The sequence below is a fragment of the Maylandia zebra genome, linkage group LG18 (genome assembly GCF_041146795.1).
Source record: "Maylandia zebra isolate NMK-2024a linkage group LG18, Mzebra_GT3a, whole genome shotgun sequence".
NCBI classification, from domain to species: Eukaryota; Metazoa; Chordata; class Actinopteri; order Cichliformes; family Cichlidae; genus Maylandia; species Maylandia zebra.
Window position 1 is genome coordinate 3,303,799 of NC_135184.1, and position 16,021 is coordinate 3,319,819.

The 16,021-nt window shown below is 41.3% G+C and overlaps 1 protein-coding gene across 4 annotated transcripts in view; it reads left to right on the forward strand.

Annotated features, from left to right (window-relative positions):
* Positions 1 to 13,925, forward strand: part of kcnq3 (potassium voltage-gated channel, KQT-like subfamily, member 3) — a 117,585-nt gene extending 103,660 nt beyond the window's left edge. For all 4 annotated transcript variants that reach the window (XM_076876394.1, XM_014410502.4, XM_076876395.1 and 1 more), the window contains 4 exons: positions 1,774 to 1,905; positions 1,995 to 2,090; positions 2,232 to 2,319; positions 3,222 to 13,925. In XM_076876394.1, the coding sequence (XP_076732509.1) occupies positions 1,774 to 1,905; positions 1,995 to 2,090; positions 2,232 to 2,319; positions 3,222 to 3,899 (994 nt within the window). In that variant the 3' untranslated portion in view covers positions 3,900 to 13,925. The remainder of the gene's footprint in view (positions 1 to 1,773; positions 1,906 to 1,994; positions 2,091 to 2,231; positions 2,320 to 3,221) is intronic.
* The last annotated feature ends 2,096 nt before the right edge of the window (positions 13,926 to 16,021 follow it).

The following is a 16,021-nucleotide window of genomic DNA, read 5'->3' on the forward strand; positions in this document are numbered from 1 at the left end:
TCCCGAACCAGGTTAAGATGTTTCCCGCCAGGATGCTCTCTATGGTGCACGAGTAAAAGTTCCTGAGCACCTTGGAGGGCAGTTGGAAGTCTCTCAAGCGTCTGAGGTGGTAGAGACGCTGTCGGGCCTTTTTCACCACAGTGTTGATGTGACAGGACCATGACAGGTCCTGCGTGATGTGAACTCCGAGGTATTTGAAGCTGTCCACTCTCTCCACTGGGCACTCGTTGATGACGGGGGTCTGGTAGTTCCTCTCCTGCTTAGTGCTGAAGTCCACTATCAGCTCCTTTGTCTTACTGACGTTTAGAAGGAGGTTGTTCCTCTGGCACCAGTTCTCCAGATTCCTAATCTCCTTCAGGTAGGCCGTCTCGTTGTTATCAGAGATCAGGCCCACCACGACGGTGTCGTCAGCAAACTTGATGATGGTGGTGGAGCTGGTAGTGGCCACACAGTCATATGTGTACAGAGAGTACAGCAGGGGGCTCAGAACACACCCCTGGGGGGCTCCAGTGCTGAGAGTGGTGGAGGCTGAGACATGTCCGCCCATCCTTACTGCCTGTGGTCTGCCAGTTAGGAAGTTGGAGATCCACAGACACATAGATGAGCTGAGTCCCAGATGCTCCAGCTTGGTGGTGAGTGTGGAGGGAATTATGGTGTTAAATGCAGAGCTGTAGTCTATGAAGAGCATTTTAACATAATTCCCCCTTCTAGTGTCCAAGTGAGTGAGTGATGTGTGGAGGAGATGAGAGATGGCATCGTCTGTGGAACGATTTGGACGGTAAGCAAACTGTAGTGGGTCCAGTGTGGTAGTGAAGAAATGATGAAGTCTCTGACCAGGCGTTCAAAGCACTTCATCACTACTGAGGTGAGGGCTACAGGGCGATAGTCATTGAGAGAAGCAGGGTGGGGTTTCTTCGGGACAGGAACAATGATGGACTCTTTGAAGCATGTGGGGATCACCGACTGAGATAAAGAGATGTTGAATATCTCAGTGAACACAGGAGCTAGCTGGTATGCGCAGTCTCTTAGGATACGACCTGGGATGCCGTCTGGTCCTGCTGCTTTCCTGGTGTTCACTCTCTTGAAGGCTCTCCTTACTTCATGCTCGGAGATGACGAGCACGTTTCCAGTGCTGGCAGTATCTTCCTGTCTGCAGCCGTTAGCGCCGCTAACACTAGCATTGTTGGAGACCTTAGCTGCAGCCTCGAAGCGAGCATAGAAAGTGTTCAGCTCGTCTGCCAGAGTCACAGCCGCGTTCGTCATACCGGTCGTTGGTGCTTTATAGTCCGTTATTGTCCTTAGTCCCCGCCACAGGCTCCTAGAGTCACTCTGTTGGAGTTGTGACTCTAGTTTCCTCCCGTAGCGCTGCTTCGCCTCTTTCACCGCCCTCCGCACGTTATATGACGCGGCTTTGTACGGGTCCATGTCCCCCGTCATGAGTCCCGTGTTGTAGGCAGCGGTGCGGGATCTCAGAGCGTCGCGGATGGTTTTATCCACCCACGGCTTCTGGTTGGGAAACGTTGTGATAGTCTTTGTCTCCACGGTATCATCCGCTAGTTATTAGGGCCAGTAAATGTAGTGTTGTTTAGATCAGATACGTTAATAATGTTAAGATCTAAACCAGTGAAATGCTTCTCATTTGTTTGATTCTTGCATTCCTGTTTCCTGACAAACACGTGTCTATACAATGAAGGTAAGTGTGGTAGCTGACGTTTGTTAACTGTGTCTGATGTTTGAGAAGTGTTTTCATTTGAAGTGTTTGTTGCCACACAGGATCATGCAATTCCTCTTGAACAAGAAGCGGTTTAAGGAAACTCTGAGGCCTTATGATGTCAAAGATGTTATTGAGCAGTACTCTGCTGGACACCTGGACATGCTCTGTAGAATTAAATACCTCCAGACGAGGTGAGTTAGTCTTTTACACACGAGGCTGATCAGTTTGAACGAAGCCAATTTTCTCTTTTCCTCATGCTCATTATTTTTTTTATTTTAAGGATTGACATGATTCTTGCCCCTGGACCTCCTCTCACCCCAAAACACAAGAAAACTCAGAAAACACCCTTTACTTACCCGCCCAACCAGTCACCCAGGTACTGCTACAGAGCTCTAAAATGGCTACAATGTTGTAAAACAATTACAAATTAGTATAAAGGTTAGTTATAACTATGTTATTTAGTTTTTGTAACAAATGTCTGTGCAGTCCACATCTACTCGATGTCCCTTTGTTCCAGGCATGAGTCCTACATAGCCAAAGCCAATTCCATGCCAGATGCGGAAGACCAAAGCATGATGGGCAGATTTGTCAGGGTGGAGAGACAGGTAACAACTAAAACTACTAAAGGCAAATATTCTGCCAAGGTGTTCCTTCTCCAAACAAAGTAACTCTTTGTATTGTTTGAGATAAATTGTTTTATAGTTTAGTTTGTTACCCTTGGGCTTTGTATGTTGAGACATCTGGCGACAATTTAGAGTTTAATGTAATGCCGGTAAAATTTGCTAATTTAGAAAAAAACTGTCACGTTGATGAGACCAGAAACACTGGCAGACCTTTTGGAACAGGACACTTAAATTACTGTTTCCAATAAAACAAAGCGCTGCACTGCCAGGGTCAGAGAACCCTCTGAATATGGCAACAAGCTGCTTCAGCTGGAGATGACTTTGAACAGCAGATCTATTCAACCCATTTGGCCCAACTGTAGCAAATATTACTAATCATGTTATGCGATTACACTTGCAGTTCTTACTCGATTTCAGTTCTGCAGCATGCAGTGACTTCTACAGCAAGACAAAAAGAGTCTATAACCTTCACCACCACCGAACTATCATCCGCTGTTTAACACTTTACAAGATAAACTGGACCAGGCTTAAAAAAAGAGACTTTCATGATTCTGTTCTGCCCGTCTTTCCTGTGCTGAGTGTTTCTCTCCTGCATCTGGAGCATTGTCGTCATTATTAGTGGTGGTGCAGGGTTCATAATTAATGGTTTTCTTTAGGAAGATTACCAAGATTAAACTGTGAAAACACCAAGTTATCAGTAAAAGAATCAACATGATATTTGATATTTCTCATATCTGCAATGTCTGCAAAGGTTTTATCAAACCTTACTAAAAGCACTGAAGGGGTTACTAACATTTCTTTACATCATATTTTGGCCAAGGTGATTGGTAAATAAACACACCTGTTATGCGATCCACTGGTTCCATTGTGTATTTCTCTCTCAGGTGGAGGACATGGAAAAGAAGTTGGACTTCCTGGTGGACATGCACATCCAGCACACTGAGCACCTGCAGGTGGACTCTGCCGGCTCTGCCCGCATGACCCTGGAGACCTGCAATCCTACGGCAAACGGTGAGATCAGACGGGTTTTCCTCAACTACGCCGAGGCGTTCCCACACATGTACCAGGTGCCTGTCAGCAAGGCGAACCCCTATTATGGCCGTGGAAGAGGAGGCAGAGAAGGGGTGGGGTTGGCAGGAGGAGTCGGCATTGCCCCTTCGGTTCATCAACCCCAACCCCCACCTTCAGCAATCATCCCCACTTACACCGAGCGTCCCACAGTGTTGCCCATCAGCTCCCTGCAGGACTTGTCAGTGGGACTGGGTAGGACCACAGGGGGGCAAGGTGGTGACTCACCGCTCTCCATGCTATCGGTTAACCACGAGGAGCTGGAGCGCTCGCCCAGTGGATTCAGCATCTCTGGGGAGCGGGAAGGGGAGAACTTCTCAATGGGGGCCGGTTTGGCGCCCGGGGACCCTGGCTGGACGAGACCCAGGCCGAGCTACCTGGCGGAGGGGGAGACGGACACAGACACAGACCCTTTCACACCAAGTGGGGGCCCCCTGCCTCTCTCCTCCACTGGTGAGGGATTCGGCGACGCTGTGTGGACCATGCCACCCTGAGAGGAAACAAATTCGGCGCAGATATCCACCACTCTGAGTTAAGATATTAAATTCAACCCAAGCCTCTAAACCCAAGCCCTGGGTCAAAGCCACCGCTGTGGACTGAACGTCTGGGGAGGTTAAGTTGGATCTTATCCGAGATAATCGACCTTCAGAGGCCACCGCAGATCTCATCATGCCATCCACGGTCCAGTCAGAGAGCCATGGCACTGAGACTGCCCAGAAAAAAGAAAGAAAAAGGGAAACCACACCGTTTGTAAAGTAAAACTCTGTACAGTGCACTCTTCGCAAAAGTTTAGCTGACATAAAAAAAGAACAATAATATACATACTATATACACCCAAAAGCTTTATTGCTGCAAAGCCAACCGCACTGCATGTAACGCATGCGATTTTTAGTGTAGTCACTGCAAAGTTCAGGATATCAGGAAAAGGAAAAAGAGAATGAATGGTTACATATACTTGCTATGCCATTTTGTAACACTTATTTTTTTATATGAATACATTTTCATTGTTTTTGCATGGTTTGCATGATAATGCACCACTGTAGGAGTTGACGATTAGAAGGTGATCCTGGAACCAAAAGTCTCCTGTCTTTAGTTGTTTTGTGTGTGTGTGTGTGTGTGTGTGTGTGTGTGTGTGTGTGTGTGTGTGTGTGTTAGAGAAGAGAGAGAGACTTTGGTAATAAAACCATGGCTAGTTTGCTGGCAGTCATGTTTCACCGTTTCTACTTTTCTCATGTTGCTCTGTAAGGTCTCTGAGGATCAATTCTGTCCAGAAACCAGATTTGTTTTCTGGTCTCAGTGTTTTGTTTTCACGCCACTGTGCTCAAATTGTGTGTCACCACTTTGTGTGAACTGACTATCCACTTGAAAATTTGACTGCGTTTGAAACACTAAATCTGCTGCTTTGTTGGCACATGAATTCAGGGATATAAACCACCTGTGAAGTTCTGCTTCTGCTTGATCAGTATTCAGAGCGTAACTTCAATGCAAAAATAGTGGCTTAAATTTCCAGCACTAAAAAGATAAAAAAGATTCCTACATAAAGGGAGGCACAATATGTCTGTCCCAGTACTCACACTTGTGGTCTTGAAGTAACACAATCTGTTCTTGATGCACATTTCTCCAAAGTTAAGTTTGTAAGTATTTCTAATAACTTTCTGTGCTCAGCTTTTCCAGGAAAAAAACAGCCTTTTTGGAGTAATACTGCATAAATTCAGTTTTTAAGAACTTGGATCGCCTGTAGTTTAAAACTTATCAAATGAGAAGAACTACTCAAAATGAAGATGAATAGGCTCACTTGTGCATTTACATAATTGACTTTTGATTTTCTAATGTGTCGTTATTAATAACTTTTTCATTGTTATCAAAAAATTGATCAATGGTGGGCCCTTTGTTTGTTTCTGGGGATTAGCCTAATGTTGGCTAACACTAGGTTGCTAACACAGACAAATTGCTAGCTAAATATTATCTGGAGTGTATAAGGTAAGCTCGTTCAGGAGGTAAACCTGGTGCTAGGTTGGCTACTCATTTTAAATTGCTTTGTAGCTGATGCCAGATTCATGCAGTGTAGCTAAGTTACAGTTAACCAGCTATCCTTTAGCTTTCTTGCTAACATTACTGTCATATTCTTCTTTGTGTGGTGGTGTATAGCGTTTTGATAAGGTACCGTCTCAAATCGATCATTCCCAGTCAGACCATTGGCAGAAATTATCTTTGAATATGACTATGATCGCTGCATTGTATGAACACCCATAAGGATAAATTCTTGCACAGTTACGATGACAATTTAGCAGTAAACACCACTTAGCAAGCTAGCTAGTCCAGCTATCTCCTGCTCAGACTGTGAGTCTGAGTTTCAGAAGAGCATTGTTGGGTGGTCCATCTCTTTTTTTACAAAGCCAGTGTGGCTACCATTTATTGCGAGAAGTGTCACATGTTTCAAATTCAGTTTTTTTCATTGTTATGGGTGTGGGCCTGCTGACTTTCAGCTCTCACAATGCCAGGACATTACAGAAGACACTGCATGGGGAGAATGATCCCTTTTATGTTCAAATACTAAGCACTACTGTTTGAGTGAAAACTACTGTTAACTAAATCAGTGAAGAATAAAGGGGATTCAGAGCATCACATTTTACGGGGAATCACAAAAAAACCCCCAAAAAAACAAACACATTCCTACCGAGCATCTAACACAGGAATAATCAAAGGTGAGATCTGGTCTCAGTTTTATTTATATAACACCAATTTTGTTTGGTAAAAAAAAGGGTTTGAGACATAGGTGCTGAGTGTTAGTGCAAGTTCACTAAGTAACTAGTAAATGTGATATAATGGCTTATAAATTATATCAGTTGATTGAATTCAAGACAAAATTGAGTAGCACTTCAAATTAAGCTCGTATAGCTAATATTAACCTTCTACAGTACTAGAAAAGAGTGATTAACGGCAAGGGAAGTTAACTATAGCCACGCTGCATGTGTCTGGCATTTTAGCTTTGATATCATTCTGTTCTCACAGTAATACGATGGGCTTGTAGCTGCAGTAGATGACATACAGTTCATACAATAGTGCAACAGAACAGTGAAGGACAGGCTCGCTGCTGTTTTGACCGATGCCACAAACAGAAGCTATAGCATGCTAAATACACTTCATGGTTTTCTAGATTTTACTCACTAAAAAAACTTTCTTTTTGTTTTTGGATTGTCTTACTTCTATTAGCTCCTCAGATCATAATAGTAAGACCGGGTGGTTGGTTGGTGTACTTTCCCGTAAATCAGCTGAGCCATATATAGTATTTGCAGGAGCGATGGTGTACTTGTGTATCTAAGATCCAACAATACTGGAAATTCACCAAATAAATGTGCATTAGGATACTCGTGATGACGTGTGGTTACTGGGACAGTCTTCAGATTCCTTTTTAAAATGTTCACTCTTATTTTAAAGTTGCTTTAAAAAAAGAAAAGAAAAAAAAACAAGCAATAATGAAATATTAGCCATGTTGCATCAAAATAAACCACAACAAATTCGAGGCAGTCATGTTCCCAGGTGTTGGATAGCGCCGTTTTGTCAGATGCCGCATCTGTGTCTTTCATTTGGCAGAACTGGTCACCAAGAAATAAACCAACCCAGTTTAAAGACCTATAGAACCCAACAGAAGAGGTGCCAGATTACAGGTTTATTAACCAGCGATTGCAGTTCACTAAGGTAACCCCTATTAGGCCCCTGAGGTAAGTTTAGGCTCAAATAACAGCTGGACTCCAGCTACAAAAATCTCTGATATGGGTTCAGATGTGCTTCTTTACACTACAAATCTTCTCCTGTGAAAAACGGTGAGTTGGACATATCAGCGTTCCATCAAACATCACTAGTGAAAGACACGTACACGGTTTTGACGTTATTTAGTGTTCTGGGAATCAGAACAGCCAGGAAAATTCTGTAGCTGTGTTTTGTTTCTTAAATACGAATTAAGGAACGCAAACAATAATTTCCACTGAATTTTAGGTGCGATTTCTGCTGCAAAGCTCCAATAAATCCGGTATGGTAGCTAAAAACTGAAAGTTGTAACTCTGTATGCTGTAGCTCAGAGAACAATAAGGACACCGCCTAAAATTAGCATACTGAATTTAGCTTTTCTACACTCCAATTAATCATTTAAATTTTAGTTTGAATTATTGCAACTTTAAACCTGCTGTATAGTTCAGTGCTGTGTTGTGAGCAACTCGAATGTCTAGTTACAAACACAGAAAACCTCAAACTGAAAAGAGAAATAAAGGTACGTGAAGGCGGAGCTTCCTGATCAACAGGTATTTTTAAAATGAAAACACCACAAAGCCAGACCTGACCACCTACTGCAAATAAAAAGCTTTACAGACGACCACGTATAGGCCTAAACTGCATTTATTACCTTAGACTTAGGATGACACTGATATTGAATGTAATATCTCACAATATGTACACACATGAATTATTATCAATACACAGTTATAGCATGTTCAGGCACCTTCACAGTTAATTGACAGAGGAGACTTCCACACCAGGCTTCAACTCTACAATTCGTTGCTTTGTTTACTTTTACTGTTTCTGACCTAAAAATCATGACTAATGAACTTATCTTGCATTAATTATTTTTAACATTAACTTTTAACTTCGTTAAATGGATAGTTTTGGTTTAGTATCCGTGATGACCAGCCAGATCATTTCTGTGTTGAACTGGAACAACACAGATAGATACAACACATTTAAGATGATGTTTGGAGGCTGCAGGCTCCTCTCACTGTTTACTGGTTTGTGTGAATCTCTACAGCGAAGAAGGAGAGGGCAAAGTTGGAGTAATTACAGTTTGTTTGTTCTAATATCTCAGTTTAATGAGATGAAACGTCACCCACTGGTTTTGAAGCTTTGCTTTTTGGCCTCTGCCATGTTGGTTTTTTGGAGGCAGAAGTGACCATATTTGAGGTGGATGTTATCAGCTAAGGCCAACAAACTTGGTTAGACCTCACTCACACAGGTCTAGAGACTTGTTGTCAACCGTCTGGCAACCACTACTTGCTGTTGCTTGGTGAAATCGGTCACACAGATGTACCTACTGCTACACCAAAAGGTTGGACGACCAAGAGTTTGGTGAGTGTTTGCAGACAAGTTGGCATTCACTGGTTTCTTTGTGTACACTGAGAGTAGCGGCACCAAAACCCAGTTGGTGCTGGTGTTAGTAAATCTGACTCTTAGACTGTAAAGGTGCATTGCACAGGCATGGATTTCTGCTAATGAGTGCTAGTAACTAGAATAATAAAACCTCAGTTTCACTCACCAAAACTGAAGCACAAACCTCTTGGATGTCTTCACTTCATAGTAAACTGTAATATTTTTTTGGATGATTCCCATAAAAATCCCTCTGAAGACTCCAACAGCACAAAGAGTCCTCAGATCCAGTTCAGTGACTCCAGTTAGCAGTGGTCACAAAAATTTTAAATCTTAGAAAAATCTTCTAAAGTATAAATTAAATCCATCTATTTGGAGCCGACCTCAGCCAGAGGACCAACTGCTGGTTTGGTTTTAGGAAAACGTCTCCGCAGGTAGGTTAAAAGAAGCCTGGTGTGGATCCAGCTACCATCTGTGAAATTAGCCAGGTGAACCAAACCCTTATGATTATTATTATCTATTTAGTGTATTGTTAGAGTTGCTGTTATCCTCTAATCCTTAAATTAAAGTCATTAAACTATATATTATATGAACACCGGCATCAGACGTCACCACATATAGATGTAAAAATGATGACAATATCCCTGCAGACGTTCATTCATTGTGCCTCTGAAGCAAGAAGCAACATTCAGAATGACTCCACGCTGTCATTCTTTATTTAGTGTTTCAGCGTCACTTCATCTCCACCGAACAAAGCACACGGGATTTTTGAATGTCGGCTCTGTTTCCTTCTGTAGTGCTTCGTCTTTTCTTAAAACCAGCTCAGAGTGCGGTCCTGCTTTTGTAAAATGCCGTTTTGTAGTTTTTGTGGTGCTTTTTGGCTCATTTACAGATTCAGCATGGTTTCAGCTGCACAGAAATTTTGTAATGGTTCACTTCTGCTTTCTTCGTTATATCTAAAGTTCATTCGTCTTGTTCTGTTGAGGTTTGATCGGTCTCGCTCCAAGCCTGTGCTTTTGTTGCCTTGCACAGTTTAATTTACAGAAAGTATTCTGTGAGTTAGTGACACTGCTTCCGTTTGAAACTAAAAACTACAAATGGCTTCCTTTCTAAATTTACAGTCACGAATCAGTTTAAGAATGTCTCACAGGGAATACATAACGACAGCATTGGTACATTTATAGTTTCATGGCAAATTACTGTTAATATGAACTTTTGTTTTTTTTGTAAAAATTTGTCAAAACAGAAAAAAAATTGTCTTCCAGGACACTGAAGTATGCTGTGAAAAAGTGATGCTAGCAAAAGCAGTTAACAGTAAAATGGAAATATGTCAGATTACACACGAAAAACCTGAAGTTCTTCTCAGGAATTCACAAAATTTCAAATACAGTGGAACCCCGACTTACGAATACCCCATTTAACGAAAAATTCAAGTTACGAAGGCGCTTAACGGCAATATTTCTACCCGTGTTACGAAGTCCGCTGGCTCTGATTGGCTGAGCCCACAATGCCTACAATGCCCACAATGCCTTCCGAATCATGTGACAACCCCCTTGGCTTTCGGACTTGCGCTTCGCTGTTCCACTTGAACGACGCCTATCGTTCACTCACAAGGCGCGATGGGTGCTTCGACTTACGAAAATTTTTGACTTGCGAAAGACCCTCGGGAATGAATTAATTTCGTAAGTCGGGGTTCCGCTGTATTCAGCTTGCTAAAGCCGCTGTTTATATCAAGCATGGTGACAATATCACAGACGTTGCAGTTTAACAAGTCGTTTTGTCTACAGTTACATTTCTTTTGTTTCCTTAAAACCAATAAATCTCCCATACGTGAGATGATTTTAACGACTTCTGAAACAAGGTTAGCTAAATTTCCGGAGAACCAAATCAGAACCATTTTTATTTAAATAAAATATGTGACTGAATGACTTGTTAAGGACCAGTGTGAGCTGACCAAAGCCATCTTCAGTATCCCTAACCAACTTGCTAGCATTACTTTTCACAGTAATAATGATAATAATAATAATAATAACTTATAAAGCGCTTTCAAACGAAGTGCTGTACAGCTATTTGAAACTAAAAAGATGAAGTAAGTAAAATAAATCCACGTTACGTGAATTAAAGACATCTTGCGTGTTTGAAACGATGTCTGAACATGATACTGTGTTGCTGTTTTGTAGTGAAGGGTTTGTCCTGTAAGTGGCCATGTTATTACTCTGTATGAATTTCCTGCCAAACGTTCTCCAGTCACGTCTTTGGGAGAAACCTCTTCACCTCAAGCAGGAAGTGATTAAACTCCACTTTGTCCTGGGCAAACATGAAAAGGAGTGGAATTAGAACATCCATTGGTCACCGTTCATTGGAAATAAAAAAAAGTTAAATTCTTCTTATGTTTTGGGAATTGTTAGTCACCTCATCTGTAGATGTACCTGGTGGCTGATGAACACTCACTTTAACAGCTGTTCTGTTGAAACAGCTGCCTCTGATACAAAACTGTTCAATAATGTTTATTAAGGGGATTTGAGGTGTGAGGAACTCCAGTAAAACCTGCAGAGCCAAAACTAGGAGTCACTCCAGTGAAGTTGAATCAATTTGCACACTTGGCACCAGGCCTATTTTACTTTATGTCTCCGTTTACTTTATACTGTAAGCGGACACAAGAGTGACTTTGAATGGGTTTTGGTGACTCGTCCCATTACTTTGCCCTGTGAATGAGCCCTTTGCTTCTCTGGCTTGTAGACGAGGTTTTAATCAGCTGATGAGGTCACTGGAGGAGTTAAACATTTACTAACCCGATGTTCTCTCATGTACTCATGGCTTTGTCACCAATTTGTCTTTTTTATTTTTCTGAATCAGTGTGATGGGATGAAATGAAGTTGCTGACCTCGGGTGATCATGATTGGCTATTTAATTCTTAAAGCTTAAACAGTGTGCTCATTATTTGACAATAAGGGGGGATGCTGTGTGACAGCTCAGAGCTATTTTTTTGACTTGCATTTGAAAAATCACCTTTTCAGGCATCAGTGCACAGTACAGACTTCAACCTTATTCTTTATTTTCGACATTGCATTTGTCTGCGTAACCTCCAAAACACAAACTCTGACCAACACACATACTGGTGAATTAATGTGATGGTTAAAGTGGATCCGTTCTGCCTTCTGCCAGTGTATGAACGGCGAATCCCTGTGAATTAATGCTGCTTTTTTCTCTCTGCTTGGGTTTGTATGATGTCACGGAGATTAGATATCCTTAATATGGCCATCTAAGGCACAGTAAGCCCCGCCCACCTGCTCTAATTTGTTTGGGAGGGGCAGCCCGTCAATGCAAAGTTTGCTCAAAGTGGGAGGAGCTAAAAGAGCTCACTGATAGAAGATAAAGGGGGATTATTTTGAACTCTGAATTGTGCAAAGCTACTCTAGAAGAGTCCAAGTATAAAATATGAGCAGAATAGATCCACTTTGTTTTAGCAATTTAATATCTGTTACTTTGAGGATGAAGGATTATTTCAGTTTGAGTGTGTTTTTTGCCATATAACACTGTAACCAATGTGTCTGCACTCTTTGCATTGCAGCTGTTATTCATTTGGTGATTCTGAGGAACAGTCCTGTATGAAGCACTCCTTTAACACTGTTTTAAACAGTACTCTATGAGTTAGATTTAACAGCCAAAGAGGCTTAAAATCCCCCCACAAACGTAGATTTTGACAAAGTTTTGTGTGTGGAAACACTCTTGGTATCAGTGTTGTGTGTCGGGATTAAGATATTGACTAATTTCATGTAAAAACTGGCTCAACTTGGTACTTGTTGTAGCAGCCGAGTCTTGGAGAAACTGGAAAAATAACTTTAAAATGCTCAGCACATCAGCAAATACTCGATCACGTGACTGTTTCTCGTTGGCTTGAATCTGACTCTTTCCCCAAAATTCAATGCCATTAATCAAAACACGTGTGCACCTAAAACGAGCATTTTCTCCACATTTCTGCCCTCTAAAACACATGTGTGCACTTACACTGTGCGTCATTTATTTTTTCAGCTCTCTGTGTGTGAACTCGTCTGCATGTGCATCGATTCTGAATGAAAAGGAGCACTTTATGGCATCCGTGTAGTTAAGAGGGCAATAGTACTCGCTGTGATTATTCTGTTAGGGTTGTATTCACTGTAACTGCATACCAAGCAATGCACTGATCGGCACATTCTGCATAACCTGTAATTTTATGGACATTTTGATTGCTACAAATTATTTGTGCCTTGGCCTTTTACAGTACAGATGTTTCTTTCAATGCAATTCTTTTAATTTGGTCGTGCTTTTCTCGCTATGGCTGTCAAAACGCAGCACAAAGCTGTCGGTAATAACTGTGTGGAGGGCTGCATTTACATGCACTCATTGCTCAGCGGCCTCGATCTATGGAGCCAAGACTGATAGAAAATCAGCGCAGTAGCTGGGGGGTACTAAATTTTCTCTCTTCAAAAACCACCCCTCCAAACAGCGGCTGATATTGCTTTTACAGTTCCAGTTGGGGGAGCAGCTACAGGGCAGAAGCACCAACAATGGAAGAAGACACGCTGTCCACACACTGCAATATTTAACCTGCTAATTTTTTGCTGTTTGATGGAACCTCACAATTTGCAGGGTTTTGATGCGACTCTCAAACTGTCTTTCCAAAATCTTCTTAATCTCCTCCTAAGACACGAACTCTTTCATGGCATGCACCCTCTTTGCTATTTGGGCTGATTGGGACCTGATGAATTACCTGTTTTTTGTTTTTGACGAAAATGAGAAAATGTAGTATTTTGGTCTAGACAACCTAAAATGCGATGTCCGCATATGTGGACGCCAGGTCCTTGGAGGTTAAATGCAAAATTACATGAGTACCTATAAGGTGAACAGATAAGTGTCAAAGCAGGGTGCTTAGCGGCTATAAAAGAACTTTTGACCTCCAAAACAATTAGAGATAAGATTTTACATGTTGCTCTGACAAAGAAGAAAGCCTTGCATGCATGTTGCATATGGACATGGTGCAGTCTCACAGCAGTTTGTAAAAAAATAAACTGATTCAGTTTTATTTATATACTGCCAAATCACAACAATGATAAAGGTAAAGACACAACAATTACATCCCCCTTTGAGGCAACAGTGGGGAGGAAAAACTCCCTTTTAACAGGAAGAAAACTGCAGCAGACCTCCTAACCTGGTGTTCAGCATACTGACCAGGCCGAACCTGCTTAGCTTTTAAGATCAAGACTCAGATTTGTGTTTTTTACACAAACTGGACATTTTGTTTGTGGCTGTGATGAAGCATGAAGTTTGAAACACGTGACACAATTTTAGTCTTTAAACAAAAAGTTAACAGTCTTGTGAACAAGATGAATATCTTGTAAATGCTTTAACCCTTTACAGCCGATCGGAGCGGGCACGCTCTGTTTTGCGTAACTATTTTTAAATCCCGGTAGCTCTGCAACCAAGTAAGCTAGCGCAATAATTTTTTTTGCATATGAAACTGGAGGAGTTGTACTTACATCTTATGCCATCAGCTTGTCCTAGGTCACAGTTTCCTTCCACATATAGCTTTGCAAAAACTGCATAAAAAGCACTTGCAGCAACAAAAACATGATATTCCAGAAACACGCTTCGCTGATCCATCAGCTGTTTGTAACACTTCCTACGTCCATCAGCGCGAACTATCACATGACCGCATGACCTGCCCGAAACCGGAAGTGACGTCATTTTGCGGAAATGTAGTTTTTTACGATCGGGGCCTTATGAGCTTGTGTTTTACTTGTTATGTGTTTTAAAAAGTTATGTTTGACTTTATGACTTTCTGTGTCGTTTCTGGGATGCTTAAGACTCATATTGCACTGCTGGAAATAGTTTATTTTGATGCATATGCTGTTATTTTGCAAATTTGCACTCTAATATTTATTTTCGTTTTTCCTGCAGTATATAAAAATTGGTGTATTTCAAAAATAAAACTATGAAGACACTCAAAATAAATTTCCTGTGGTGGGAAACTAGTTTGTGTAACTTTTTTGTATTTACAGTTTTGAGGGATAAGCCTCTTAAATTTCTCTAACTAGAAATATATGTTAAAAAAACAAAAACGATTTTCAATTTTTTTGTAGTTTATTGCACTTTTTTGCAATTTATGTAATTACTATGCACCTAATGCAGACATATTATTAAAGTTTGGGCTATAATGGTTGTATTGATGTATAGCAACTTGAAATGCTCCCAAAAATGGCTCCACAGCATGTAAAAATATAATATAAGCTCTGGCGAACTTGGTTCTATGGTAGGTCTTAAAGGGTTAAAAAGAAGTCATCTCATGGCTTTAAAGAAGGTTAGTAAGAGCCATCTCTCACAGTGTGACATTTAAACATGGACGATGATGATACTCGCTGGTTAGTTAAGCCAGGTGTGACGGACGAAGCCACGCACTCATTGGCTGACGACTTGTGATTGACTGAGTCCTCAGCCAATGAGCTTCTCACTGAACTTGATTTATAAAATAACCCCAAATATTTTATTCTGTATGACCTGAAACTAGAAACCGAAGCTCTAAACTCATCAGGCGTTTCTATAAGACCAGAAGTCTTTCTGCAAACACAGGAGTCGCCCCCTGGTGTCCATTACGCAGAATACAGGTTCGAAACAAAAGTTCCAAACAAGTGCCAAACACGTGCTCGATAAATAGCAAATGAATAAATAAATAAAATCACTTCTGCTTAGAGTCTTGGGCCGTACAGTTCCTGTATTTCTCCCACAGGAACGATGCAGGAAGCAAATCTGAGAGGAGCGACGTCTAAATGCAGCCGAAATGCAGTAAAAACAAAAGCCACTACGTCTGGGAGGTTACTGACAGCTCTGTGCTGGTTGATGACGGCAGCTTTTCTGGGTCAGAAACAGTTCTGTTGTTCTTAAGTTTCATTTAAGGGAAGTTTGGACAACTTTACACTAGTGGCCTTCAGAGCTGTGCATCATTTTTCTCATACCAGTTTGAAAAAAAGAATAAACCTACCATTTCTATTCTGTATTAGACCACTTTGGATATTTTGTTTTGATGATATAATATGCAAATGTATTCTTACTTGATTTTTTAATTTTTTTTGTCTTTTCAATTGCACCAGTTATTAATAAAGCATTGAACTGAAAGCAGACGGTGTGGTTATTATCTGCAAGCGTTAAACCAGAGATGGATTTATGCTGCTGAAATCACTCAGGCTGCATCGTTTCTGCACCCGTGGACTCGTTGTTGGCGTCCCTGCTATAAAATAGCTGTTCTTAAATGTCCTGCAGCCCTCTGCAGACAGGCTGTGTGTCTTTGGAGTAGATTTGTGTGCATTTGCTGTGTTTGTGTGTCCAATATTTGAGGTAATGTATCTGCTTTGCATGTCGTCTTAGTTAACATGTGCTTTTTTTATTGGCTGTTTTTGTCCTTGTGTGTGTCTGAGCTTAGTTGCGGATGTTCCCAGCCCTTTGTAGTTGT